General features: G+C 44.6%; 1 protein-coding gene across 2 annotated transcripts in view; it reads left to right on the top strand.

Annotated features, from left to right (window-relative positions):
- The window catches only part of erbb4b (erb-b2 receptor tyrosine kinase 4b), a 336,220-nt gene that overhangs the window by 260,746 nt on the left and 61,694 nt on the right, over positions 1 to 13,780 (top strand). For both annotated transcript variants that reach the window (XM_078286220.1, XM_071923131.2), the window contains exons 15-17: positions 5,380 to 5,534; positions 9,211 to 9,255; positions 12,375 to 12,507. In XM_078286220.1, the coding sequence (XP_078142346.1) occupies positions 5,380 to 5,534; positions 9,211 to 9,255; positions 12,375 to 12,507 (333 nt within the window). The remainder of the gene's footprint in view (positions 1 to 5,379; positions 5,535 to 9,210; positions 9,256 to 12,374; positions 12,508 to 13,780) is intronic.

The raw sequence follows: 13,780 nt of genomic DNA, 5'->3' as shown, positions 1-13,780 counted from the left end.
GGCAAGAGATTAGGGGGATATTTAGAAAAATCTGAATATTCACTGTGTTCCAAACAAAAACGATGTAATCAATAACAATTGCCTTGCTCGCCAGACGTGACTATCCATTGGCGCTGTGTAAATATGAAGCGAGCACAATTACTTTAGCCACAACCACAATTAGCTGTCAGAGCGCGCTCCTGCATGGCGTTACAGATTGTTAGCACAGCCGCCCACCAGAACAAGGGACCAGAAAAGTCTCTGCGACAATAATTGCGGTTTCATTTTCTGTATTGTGTAAACATTTTATTCTTATTATTCTAAACATTTTTGGACAACATTCCAAAAGTCAACCGCATGACTATTCAACAGTTCTTCAAATATCCCTTTATTCTGGCACACCCTCGTTTTCATATGCATCCTCAGACATACTTCAACATGTGTGTGTGTCTTTGGTGTGTGTGTGCGTGTCTTGTCAAGTGGTGTGTAATGTAAACATCCCAGGGTAACCCATGGGACCTCGAGTAGAAGTCGCATGTGCAGCAGAGGCGCACAAATGGATTACAGCAATCATGTTATGGCCACAGAGCCCATAGCAATTACATTAGACCTTACACACCGTGATTTGATAGGCCTAATACCCTCTGTGGAGAGAGATTGGAGATATGATGATAGCCATGAATGGAACCTATCCTATGGGTAAAATAGGCGAGGACGCTTGGGCTACAGCTGTTGTGTGTTGCTCAGTGATGCAAACACACTGGACTCGCCATATATTGCTAATTTTAACTACGGCGAGCCTATCTATATCTATCTATTGCTTTACCATAAGACCTGTAAGACTGGTTGCAAGACTACTGCAAGGGCAACCCATGATCGCACATCGGGTTCATTCATCAATTCAATTCAATATGTCCCGCAAAGGATCTGCTGAATCTCCTAGTCATTTTTATGGATTGCACCTAAAAATTCCTAAAAATTCTGTATCCTTCTGTAAAATGCCCAGTAAAAATAACCTCAGGTGAAAGTAGTCCCATCTAAACTGACGTCCTTGAGATTGCTGGCACATATCGCATTTCCTTTGGTGTTTCTCTTGTGGTTCCCAAACTGTAGGGTTGTGGACCATCTGCTCAAGTTGCACTTGAAAGCAGCATTCACCCAAAACTGGGATCAGACCCAAAGGGGTCTATTTTCATGAATCAACTGCGCACAGTGCAAAGCATAGTCAAAGGCGCACGGCGCATGGTGCACAGGGCATGGCGACTGATTTTCGCTAATTTCGTGGTGTGCAGTGCACCTGCAGCAGAGTGGAAACGGGGTTCAATTGGGAGGAATACATTTAGGTGTGGTGGGCCTGGCTTCAATCATGACCAATCAAATCATCTCTTTTTCTCCCCTTTAAAAGCAATGCGCTCTGTGCCATGGTGCTCTGACAATTTTTGGGATGGAAGAGAACAGTCGGGAGCGGTTCTGCCACAAAAGCTTCTCCAAGCACAAATCCCCGTAATCCTTGAACCAAAACTGCACTGCGCTGCTTGATCGTTACTGACACACCACCTAGCAAGTCACCAAAATGCCAAACGAGCACAGGCGAAAATTCTACTTCACCAGCACAAGGCGCCGCCATCAGCCATCCGCCATCAGCCATCCGCCATGTGCCATCACGAAAATAGAGCTCCAAGTTTCAACTCTTTTCCAGTTTCGACTTTTTTTCACTCTTGCAGCCATGCTGTATTATTATTGTTTGAGCACATAAATGTCAATTGCGGAAGTTACATATGATGCATGGTATACTTTTGGCATGATGACAATACATAAATGGAGTACACACTCCCATCTTTGTAATTTTGGAAACTGATTACAGGGATCTCTTATCCATTAACATTACATCACATGTCCTAGTCCAAGTAGAGCTATGGAGAGCATTGCTGTGACACTATTAGTGCTTGGTAACCAGTAAATGTGTGTCAGAGGAAAGAAAACACAGAATGGAAGGGGTATGCGATCATTCAGACTCAAAAATTTACCATGCATTTGAAAACTTAAACCCTGACCTAGTCCCTGTAAGCCACCAAGTGGCAACAAAGCTTTCTGGGTTGCTGGAAAGGATTGACTGGAAGATATAGGACAGATGCTCTCCTCTTCTCTCCTCTCCCCTCCTCTCCTCTCTCCTAGCAACCAATTTGATGTTAAATAGATGTTAATATGACAACTTGCACCAACATAGAAAATCAGTGTAAAAACAGCTTCAAAATTAAAGTTGAGACAAAGTCTGGAGTCGTCCATCCATCATTTTGTCAAATCAGGACCTAAATAACTTTCTGACATCAGTTCAAAACAGTTTCCAAAGCTGTTTTAATATGAATTTTTACTGCACCATAATATCATATTATGAAAATCTGACCACATTATGCATGTCGCCGTCCATCAGATACTTGCTGGGTTCCCAAGTCCTCCCTTTCTTTCTGGCAATATGCTGCTGCCTGCTAACTGATTAATGAGCATCATGGCCACAACACACACACTTCAACAGACATACATGCAAACATGCATGTGCACATACACGCAAACACACCATGGCATGCACCAAACAGATGAAATCAAATTGATAGTGATGTCACTTTGCCTGAAATCTGCTGGAATGGCTGCAAAGTCCTTATGGGAATTGACCACTGCTATATTCAAAGGACTCCTATTCCTCTCCAGTGTCTTCTCCCATGCCAGCTTTTATTATTCATTTCTCCACCCCATCATTAACACTTTTGCACAGTAACTCTCATTGGCTGGCATGGCAGTGATTTCATAGTGGAGCGGGTGGGTTTTCTAAGGCCTGCAGTGTGGCAGCGTATTTCACAACATTTCCCAAAGACTCCAGCAGATATACAGTATGAGGCGTCGGTGTGCGCATTATATCATAATAAAATCTCTTGTAAATCATCCCTGATGTACCTGATCATGCCTGAAAGAGCCTTTTATGTGACTGCCTGTTAAAAGTCTTCGCTATAAGCCCCGACACGGTAGTGAGTAACGCTCACTACTCCCGGGATACTAATATGGTTTGTGCATAGAGGGGAGGAGGAAGACAGACAGTTAGACATATATCTACATACACAAACACACACACACACACACACACACACAAGGGTGTCACACACAAACGCGCAAGCAGACAAATTTAAATTTACAGCAGGGCATTTTGCCCGAGCCGCGGTGCATCCTTGTCAGTTTTGGTTGTCCGGATACCCTGCTGGACCAAGCGCTGTTTGTTTGCTCTGTCAGATCATTTAGCCAGCCGATGTGATGGGGTTATTGGATGCAGCCACAAGACCCACACATGCACACACACACACACACACACACGCGCAAACAGCCACGGGCGGGGAAGACACTCATAAAAGCGGAGTGCCGGGCTCAACGCTAAAGCCAGCGAGACTTTCAATTTGCATAATTATGCCAGAGCGGATGCATGTTCTCACACACGAGCCGCGCAGAACACACACGGAGGCATCGCTGTATACACACACACACACACACACCTACACCTACATAAACACTACATTATGCTATGTATGAACGAGCGCTCTTACTCTTACATACTGATGCATATTTATCTGTCTTTGCTATCATCTCTCCACCTTAGGGGCTGTTTGGCAAGGACTGTGTGTGTGTGTGTGTGTGTGTGTGTGTATATGTGTGGTTCTGTATTCATCATACATACATTGATATACATGTGTTTGTTGTGGACGTCCGTGTGAGCGTATGCGTGGCTGCGCGTTGCATTTCCAGCCGCTGTGTGTGTGTGTGTGTGTGTGTGTGTGTGTGTGTGTTGTTTGTCATTGAGATGTTCTTTAAGCCTATTGTTGATACCCGGCCTGTCTGGGAGAGCTCCTCTCCTCTCTCCCTCTCCTCCCCTACCTCCTCCCTTGCCTATATTAGCTCCATAAATCCTGTTCTAGGCGGATTGTTATGGTCATTGTGTGTGCTGTGAGCGATGGTTATTATCTACCGGCTCTGCTCGCGCTGCTTTATGCGTCTTGTCTGCTTTCTCCCTCCCATCCTTCCCCTCTCTCCCTCTCTCTCTCTCTCTCTCCCTATCTCTCTCTCTCTCACGCACACTCTATCTGGCTCGCTCTCGCTACCTCTCTCCTACGCTCTGTTATTCTGCATCCACGTCCCCTCTCTCTCTTTTTTTCCCTCTACAGTAGTTCTTTCTCTCCTCTTGTCTCCGCTGACCTCACCTCATGCTATCTCTTGTTATCTCTCTTACTCTCTCTCTCATTCTTTCGCCGTTATACTGTCGCAACTGCAACTACTTCATCCAAACAGCTACTAAGAAAGCCACGCTTAAAGCTGCACTAGGCAAGATATGGTAAAAATGTAAAAAGGTAAAAATGCATGTTTCTTCAGTCTAAATCCCCAGTTGGGGCTGCAACAGAAAAAAGTGTTCCTCCCCCACTAATTGAGACACCACACAGGACGCGTCTTCTGGTGTGTTCACATGCTGATGGGAAACTCCGACATACTGGACTTCAAAGTCAGCTGCCTAACAGCATTGCATTGATGTGCTATTTGATTGGAAAATCAAACCCAGAACACAAATGATAAGCAAACATTGGCATCGTGAAAAGGATGATGTGGATTATGATAGTTCGTTCGAAGTAGGAGATTCAAGTTTTCTGATTTATCGGTAGCATGTGAATGCACCATTCCTCTCTGTTGCACTCGGAAACCCATATAACAGAATGTACGTCTCCTCCAGAAAATAGTCCCCATGTTGTTTTATGAACTAAATTCAAATGTCCATGACTTATAAACCCAGGCACAAATGTTGCCAGAGCAGCACAGAATTTTCAGGTAGGAACATTTGAATTAAGTATGCGTGCAGTGTAGTAAATGCACTGCAAAACCACCAGTATGGTCCTTTAAGCTTTGGTTTAATCCCAATCTTCCTTTAATATTGATGCAGGTGCAAGCTTGAACAGAGATCGCTAGTCTTTTTAACCTTTGTTTATCGACTGAGCATGCATGTTTTCTTCCAGAAACTCCCTGCTTCACATTCACACAGTTACACACATTCACACTGGGAGCTGCCCAGTACAGCCACAGTCTTCTACTCTTAGTGACTCCACTGGAGCAGTTAGTGTTAAGTGCCTTGTTGAAGGGCACTTTGACGATAGCTGTTGAGGGAGGGGAAAGCATTACTTTGCCCATCCAGTCAATGAATTCGATCTGGCATCCTTCTAGTCACAAGGCCACTTCTCTAGCCTCTAGGCCGCCAACCCACCTCGTATTCTAGATATGAATAAGTATATAAAATGTTTTTGTTCATAACTATTTTTTCAAAATGAAAAACGCATCGGGAAAAAAAATGTCTTGTCTTACTTTCCTTCCCTCTCTCAGGGCCCAGAGCAATGTGTGAAATGCCTCCATTTCAAGGACGGTCCCAACTGTGTGGAAAAGTGTCCGGATGGCCTGCAAGGTGCCAACAGTTTCATCTTCAAGTATGCAGAAGCCAACGATGAGTGCCACCCCTGCCACGCCAACTGCACCCAGGGGTAAGTACAGTACGGCCAGGGGCTGGGCAGAGGTGTGGGCAGCAGTGTTGGGCTCATTACTCCAAAAAAGCAATAAATTACTCATTACTAGTTACTCATTTCAAAAGTAATCCTATTATTTTACTCCCGGCGAGAAGTAATTTGTTACATTTCTCATCATATTACTTTTCCATGACATCCCCAAATCTGGCAAGTGCAGCCTCTCTTACCTTCAAACATCAGGATGAGTCAGTTCCCTCTGATCTGTGAATGATCAAGGAAACCAAATAACATTGATATCCAATGTTCTTGTCATCCTTATGCTGGATAAAATCAAAGTAGTGGGAATATTTCCACCCGGAGAAAGTTTTCTACTGTTTGTCATCTAAGTTATGTTAGTGTGAGGGGATGATGACTAATTATGAGGAAAATTAATCAGGGGATGAGGTTGGGACATTTTTATAAAACTGATATTTAGGGATCTATTTTCTTGGCTGGGCTTCACACTGGCGAAATGGTATTTTCATCATGCGTGCAGGGGTTTTATCTTATTGCCTGCACCCGTTTGGTGTTTTGGTGACTCGCTGTGAACATGACTATGTTGAAGTGGGAGAAGAGTCACAGGGTTTGTCAGTAAAGATAAAGCAGCACAGTGCAAATTTGGTGACAAGGATTACGAGAATTTGCACTTTGATGTAAATTCCTCAAGCAGGAAAAAATAAGATACAGCATATTTCATTCAGTCTAACTATATACACATGTTGCTGTGTTTAAATGATTGTCGTCCAACATAGAACTATCAGTACAGAGTGTGGATTTTGTAGGCGGCTGCATCCTCCATAGATGTCAGACTGGCTGGTGGATGTTCCCTTCTTGTATCTAAACTGTCCCTGCGAAGAGCCAAACTTCTGTTTGGCTCTTCGCCTAACATCATTGAACCGTTTCCTACACTGGGCAATAGTTCTCATAGGACCAGAGCAACACGGTAACCAAATGTGTTTTCTCCTCCCAAGCTAATTTAATTTAAGGTGCCATATATTTGCTCGTGGCATTTCTAGACCTCCTGCACAAGGACATCAGTTTCCTCTTGGGAGAATCTTTTGTGGCGGAACTGCTCTGGAATGTTCTCTCCATCACGAAATTGTCAGAGTGCCGAGGTGCAGAGCACACTGCTTTTAAAGGGAAGGAAAAGAGGTGATTTGATTGGTCATGACTGAAGCCAGCAACTACCACACCTACTGATGATGTATTCCTCCTAATCCCCACTCTGTTTCCAACTGCGCCGCAGGTTCGTCGAAGGCCTCTGGCCACGAAAATCCATCAGACACCACCACCCGCTGACTGTGTTTGCACCCTGTGAAGCCATGGTGCAAACCAAAATAGAACCCTTAGCATGGGTGATAAGAATCGATAACTAATGTTATTTCTGAAACTGAAATAGTAATTTGTTACATTAGTAATTGCTGGAAAAAGTAATAATATTACTGTAACACGTTACTGAATAATATGTTACCATCCAACACTGGTGTGGTGTGGGGGGGTTGTATGTGTGTGGGTATGCATGTGTGCTTTGGAGATGGGGCATTGTTCTGTGTGAATATGTGTGCCTATGCATGTGTGTGTGTGTGTGTTTGCTCATTTAGATCCAGTTTCAACCAATTAAAATGGACAGAGAACTGGGGTAACTCAGACAGAACACATTGGATACTTTAAACAGCTGCACTTGCAGTAGTTATTTTCTGTAGTTTTGCCTTTGACATTTCGGGTCTGTGTTGTTTTCTTTACCGATCCTCGTCTTAGTCACGGCGCGTGATTATACGTGCATTTTCTGCTGCGTCGGCATGTATTCTGCTTGGGAAACGCTTCACATCAGCAGTCTGAATGACTAATATTACCACTAGATTAGACAAATCCCGCCCGCCTGCTGCTCGATACGTTTCCCCCACCACCCCATTCCCATTGAGAAGTCAAGGCAAAGTCAATCCAATAGCCAGACAAAGTAGCAGAACTCAGAACTGATCTGAAACGGTGTGTGGAGTCTCATATTAGTGGGAAAGGTTTTGAAAATATGGACTAAATTTGGTCTGAAAAGCCTGCATGCTAAGCTTGTTTGTCAAGAGATTGCAGAAGATGAATACACACACACACACACACACACACACACACACACACACACACCTTCCATTGCCTATGTTCATTCCTTAATTTCCCCTAACCCTTACCCTAACTAAATCTAATCCTAATTATAACCTTAACCCTAAACCCAAGTCTTAACCCTAAACTCCAGAATGTCTTCATTCTATCCTTGTGAGTACATTTGTTCCTCAAAAGGACAGAAATACAAGAACACACACACACACACACACACACACACACACACACACTTCTCCTCATGATCCACCTCACGATCCTCCGCGAATGATAATCCAACATCTCGCACGACCAAAGAGCGAGAGAGCGAGACAGAGGAGAAAGAGAGAGAGAACAGAGAAATAATGAAAGTGAAAGGGGAGTCAGTGGAGTACCTTGCCACTCTCCGTTTGCTCGCTAGCCACTGATCCCTCAATGTAATATTCAACAAGGGTTGGCAAGACATCATTTTGTATTTAACTCCACAGGGGGCTTCTGTCACTTCCCTGAGTGTTATTTCTCCTCTCCTGAGTGACAGCCTCCAGCTTGCTCAAGCATAACAATGTAGTCGTAAATGGAAAACACCAGGCTGACACTTTGTCAAAAGATACAGCTTTATAAGCCAGTCCGCCTCTCAAAAACAAGCTGAGGGAGGGAGAGGGAAGAGAGAGAGATAAACAGACAGAGGGGGAGAGGACAGAGGCAGGAATTAGGCCAATAAACAGCCAACAAATTCTGGAGCTAGGATTAAAACAATGAGTTAGCTCTCACTATTATAAAGACAACAATCTAACATAGAAAGCAGCTCCCTCGGCCAACTTGCCCCGAAACTGGATGAGCTCAAAAAACTTACACCATAACTAAGGAAAAAACATAAATAGATTACTTATTGGAATGGTGTTACACATTCACAATGCAATCTTGAAGCGTATTTGGCACCAGACAGTGCGACACCAAATAGACTGTGGCACAAGGCCCATATGAAAATATAATATTGTATGAATATGATTTAGCACAGTCCATCTCTCATCATTCTACCAATACTTGCTTTGGCAACACATGTCAAAAATCATGCCAATAAAGCCTATTGAATTGAACTGAATTGAATCGAAATGAATTGAGAGAGGAAGAGGTAGACAGGGAGAGGAAGGGAGGGGGAAAGAGAGATAGATCTATTCCTCTCTGCGACTTCAAAGTGTTTTTTAAGTGATGAAAAGTGCCATATCACAGCATCCCTTCATCTCTCTCTGTCATAACCCAGACAGTCTCTCCGGGACACACACACACACACACACACATTTTGACAGACAGTTGTAGTGGGGGTAGTGGACAGGTATTGAGGGAAACCAAGTAGACACTGGCAGAGGTGAAACTAAGACAGGTTAAAGAATATGACAGGCCTGTTACCTTGTGCACTTAGGAATATAGTCAATCACAACTAAGGAATACATGCAGGAATATATTGTTACATACTCCATTCATGGAGTTTTCATGCAGGTATAAAGCAAATTATGGATACATTTTTTTTAGGTTAATTTTTTGCTTATCTTTTGTTTCGTTTACCTAGGTGCATTGGACCCAGGCTGCAAGACTGTATCGGCTGGATGGACAGGTACAAGTCTCTTTACTGTGGATTGCCTCTATACCATAGCATGCATACACACATACTGTACACAGGACCACACACACACACACAAACGCCAAGAAAAAGAATCACAGTAAGCAAAGTCTCTGATTAATTACCTCTGAGGCCAAAAATCCCCGTGTGTGCCTTTAATGCTTTTGTGCATGTGTGTGTGTGTGTGTGTGTGTGTGTGTGTGTGTGTGTGTGTGCGGGCGCGCACACAATTTGCCCTGGTTCTTGATAAATTGATAGCGCTTTAGCTTTTGTTCTGGGGCAGAGGGGGAGAAAAGGGAACAAAACGCCACTAACAGTCTCCAGCAAATGGATTCACGATTTCATGAGAGAAACAGCTTGGCATCAGGTGGCGCTGGGGATTGTTGGGTGGGGTTTGGGAGTTGGTGTTGGGTTTAAGGGGGGGGGGGGGGCAGCACAAGCAGCCAAAACCACAGAACTCATAAACTACTAATGGGGCCGGGGACCTCCAGCACAGCACTGGCCCCCGAAATAACCAGAATAGAACGGAGCCGTGCAGAACGGGGCGGGGCGGGATGGGACGGGACGGGACGGGACGACGGGGGGAAAGGCAGTGTCAGACTTTAAACAAAGACCAGTAGACAGAGAAAAAAAAAAAGGGGAAAACACATTTAGCCCATCTGGCAGCTTAACAGAGTTGTTTATAGGAAGCGGGAGACAGCGATGGCGGCTGTTCGGAGAGAAATTTGTTAGCAGCCGTTGCAGAAAGAGACAAATCGAGCCGGTCAGAGACAGACAGCCAGGGAAAATCCCTGTTTTTCCCGTGTATCAGTTGCTCGGTATCCTCGGCCTGTTACGGGGGTCAGTAGATGGTGAAGGAGATACAGCGTTAGGGGGGCAAAGAGTCACGACCGCAGAAGGGATTGATTAAGATCTACGCCTTCACGTCGGGGAGGGAAAAAAAAAACCCTCGAGACATCGCCGACAGGATCAAGGGAACTCCACGCCTCAGATAGATGGAGTGTGGGGGAATGGAGCCGCCAGCTGGCCCCGGTAAACAGATCAGCTCTTATCAGATCGCCGATAGCCGCGGCCGGGGATACAAGCGCCGGACTGCTGGCTCTCCCCGGACCCGGAGGTGTCACGCCTCCCGTAAATCTGTTCACTGTCGGAGCGATTGGCTTTTGAACACGATTGCGAGCAGCTTATCTGCGACGCGCGATCGCGCTAAGCCCTCAAAGGCCGGCGTTCCACCTGGTGTTAACATGCATCTTGTGTGCGGAATGTGTCTAGATCTGATTTCGATGGATTATATTTTACACCTGACATTAAAATGCGTCTCCGGCTTTCACATGAAAATCACATTTCTCTTTCTCTGCCCAAAGCTGATGCACATGTCACTTCTTCAATTGACAGTAAACGCCTCATCTCAATTGTTCCCATCCACCAGTATCGTTTCCATTCCATTCAGTCCATTTTTTAAGTTTGGTACTAACACCTGACTACTACTGCCTGCCGCCTGGAGACACATTGCATTTCAACTTTGTCGTTAATGTGGTCAAATCTGTCTCTGACCACATCCAAAGGTGGTTTGTTGGGCAATCGAATCTCCAATGCATCTCTGGTGCTTTTAAGCCTGGATTTGATCTGTTCTTTTGTCCCTGAGTACAATCCAGTCACCCAGGGATGCAGAATGCCAGGCGGAAAGATTGTCTGAGTGGATTGGGACCTGAAATAGACTCGAACAGTGGGTTATGACGGTAAAACAACATTCAAACCCTCTGTGGCCTTTCACTTACCCTGTTGATAAGTGATATATGTGGCTGTGTCTTACAAAACAAGCCACTAGTGGCAGTTTCACAGTGCTGCTATAGTGTTGTTATTGATGAGGAGGGGACATGGACACAGAAACACACACACACACACATACATCTGAGCATTGGTTTTAGCCAACCTCACTTTGTTTATGTGCTTTGAAATGTATCAGTGTACATTAATGGTACGCTTACCGACTTCATATTGCAGCCATAACATTTGGATCTCATGAATAAGGAACTTTCCACCTATCATATTAACTTTAAGTTTCTCAGCATGTAAAAAGGCTGAAGTCTTCTGCCTGGTTTTTGATTTCAAGATTTCCAGCTCAAGGTTTATTGACCTGTTGGATTCGCACAAGGACCATAGGTTGTTCAACAGTTTTTGTAGAAACAGAAGGACAGTAATACTGTATATAGAGACTCCACACAAATCAATGTGGTCTTTACATTTCCCTTGCTCCACTCTCCATGTAGGACCAGCATTAGAGAAACCTTGGTCTCCACCAAGCTCTTTCCATACCGTTTTGCAGCCCAATCATCTGTATTCTGCATCTCCAAAACCACCAACTTGTACTTTTCCCTCTATGCAAGCCAACAAGAGAGAAATGAGGCAGAGATGGGAAGTTATTTCACTTCAGATGAAGCCGGTTGAGTATGATAACGTTTAATGGGGCACCTACCTTAGTCTGTGATATACAGTCCCTGCTAACAGCCTTTTTCCCGCTGATTTAAGGCAGAGCCCGAGTTTGCCTTGGCCAAATTAATCCATTAGTAATTATGGGGGGGGGGGGGATATATGTGCTCTCCCCGCTCGTTTCTGCAGCAACTCTGCAGACATTTCGGGGAGCCGTGTCAGGGCGATTATTCAGAGGCTTGATTTCAGATGACGGATGTGGAGAATTCGCCCCGACGGTAATTTCCGTGTCTTTGATCTCGGCCTCAACTTTAGAGAGAGGGCATGGATATTTGTTACCAGTTGAAAGCGTAGCGGAAAAAAACAGTTTTTTTAAATGTTCGTCATCGTTTGCGTAGAGAGATGTCGCTTTTGTGCGGATGGCAGCATGACACTGACGCCCACTTCTCTCTTTGTCTTCCTCCTCTTCCTCCCGTTGTCTTTTTCCCCCTCCTTGTCCATAATGTTTTCCTCCTCTTCCTCCTATTCAACCTTCCCGTCCTCCTCTCCTCATCTTCTGTCATTATCTTCTTCATCCTGGTCTTCATGTTTCTCGCCTCCTCATTGTCTTCCTTCCTCTCTCTTTTCCTCTTTACCCTTTTCTTCCTTCACCACCTCTTCCTCCTCCTCCTTCTCCCCTCCAGAACCCCTCTGATCGCGGCGGGGGTGATCGGCGGCCTGTTCGTGGTGGTGATCGTGGCGCTGAGCGTGGCGGTGTCCGTGCGCCGGAAGAGCATCAAGAAGAAGAGAGCCCTCCGCCGCTTCCTGGAGACAGAGGTGAGCGTGGCCGGTGGCCGGAGAAGAGATGGGAAAGAGGGAGACATCGCTGCCTGTAGTAGCGGTAGATGGTGTTGGTTTGATTGATTGATTGATGTGTTTATTTGAGTGTCCTGCACCATTTATGGTCCCCAGCCCATATGGGCTTACAAGACACTAGACAGCAACAACAGCCAGGATGGCCACATGACAAATCATAATATACAGTTCCACAAATTCAAAAGGAGAACATTTCAAAAACATTCAATTTCCATGACAGAAATGTCCTATTATGTTGGATATAGTGTTCTTAGTTGCCATGCATTTTCTATAAGTCTTGCTAAGACAAAAATCTCCTCATTAAAGAGCCAACTCAACATATCACCTTCAGTGTTGGAGTGAGATTGAGCACCAAAGAAATAGAGGACATGAGTGTGAATTGGGTATGGCAAGGTGTCTTGAGTTCAGATTGAAATCAATGGTAGAGGAAGAGAGTTAAGTACTGTTACAGGTAAAGAAAGAGTGCAGTGCAGACATAGGGCAAATGAATGAAAGGACAAATGAGTGACAAAGTTGCTCTTTTGAAATTTTCTCAAGAAAAAAAAGTGGTAGAATTAAATGAGCTTTAAACAGTCTGCACATTGATTGACACATAGCGTGTTTTAAACATCCATTCCTCCATTCAATTCCCTGAAGAACACAGAGAATCAATAAAAAAGCCCCAAAATGCGTGTGAATGCATGTTTGTGTGTGTGTGTGTGAGTGTAGATACTGGTGGCTGAGGCCTGGTAGTGTTCGGAGGACGCGCCCACAAAGAAAGAGAGAGAAAGCCAGACTGAAAGAGCGAGAGCGAAGAAAAAGAAACGCGGAGAGAAGCCTTCATGTCTCCAGATGGTGATTGTGGAGGTGTAGCAAGTGTCAGAAAGTCAGAGGCTCAGGTGTTCACTTTGCCATGCTATATAGGCGAGGGACCATACCATTAAAAGAAAAGAGAGGAGAAGAGTACTTTGTGTTAAAAGCCAGGCGAGCATGCCATTTAAAGCCCTTATTTCCATAAAGTCAGAGAAAAAAAGGGTCTTATATCACTGCTTTCTCCCTCTTCAAAGCGCAGAAGTGTCAGTGAAGAGTCCAATTCTTTGCTGGTAGCGACAGTAATGAAGAGATCACCACCTATATGGCTTATATTGCTGCTCTCTCAGATGTACTTGGTTTTCTTTCAGCGGAGCACTGCACCTGTCCATACACACAAATACTGCCAGCAATAATGTACAATATATTACAGAAAATGTTCTTT

The sequence above is a fragment of the Centroberyx gerrardi genome, chromosome 10 (assembly GCF_048128805.1).
Source record: "Centroberyx gerrardi isolate f3 chromosome 10, fCenGer3.hap1.cur.20231027, whole genome shotgun sequence".
Taxonomy (NCBI): domain Eukaryota; kingdom Metazoa; phylum Chordata; class Actinopteri; order Beryciformes; family Berycidae; genus Centroberyx; species Centroberyx gerrardi.
The sequence above is the reverse complement of the archived record's forward strand: the minus strand, read 5'-3'. Positions and strand labels throughout refer to the sequence as shown.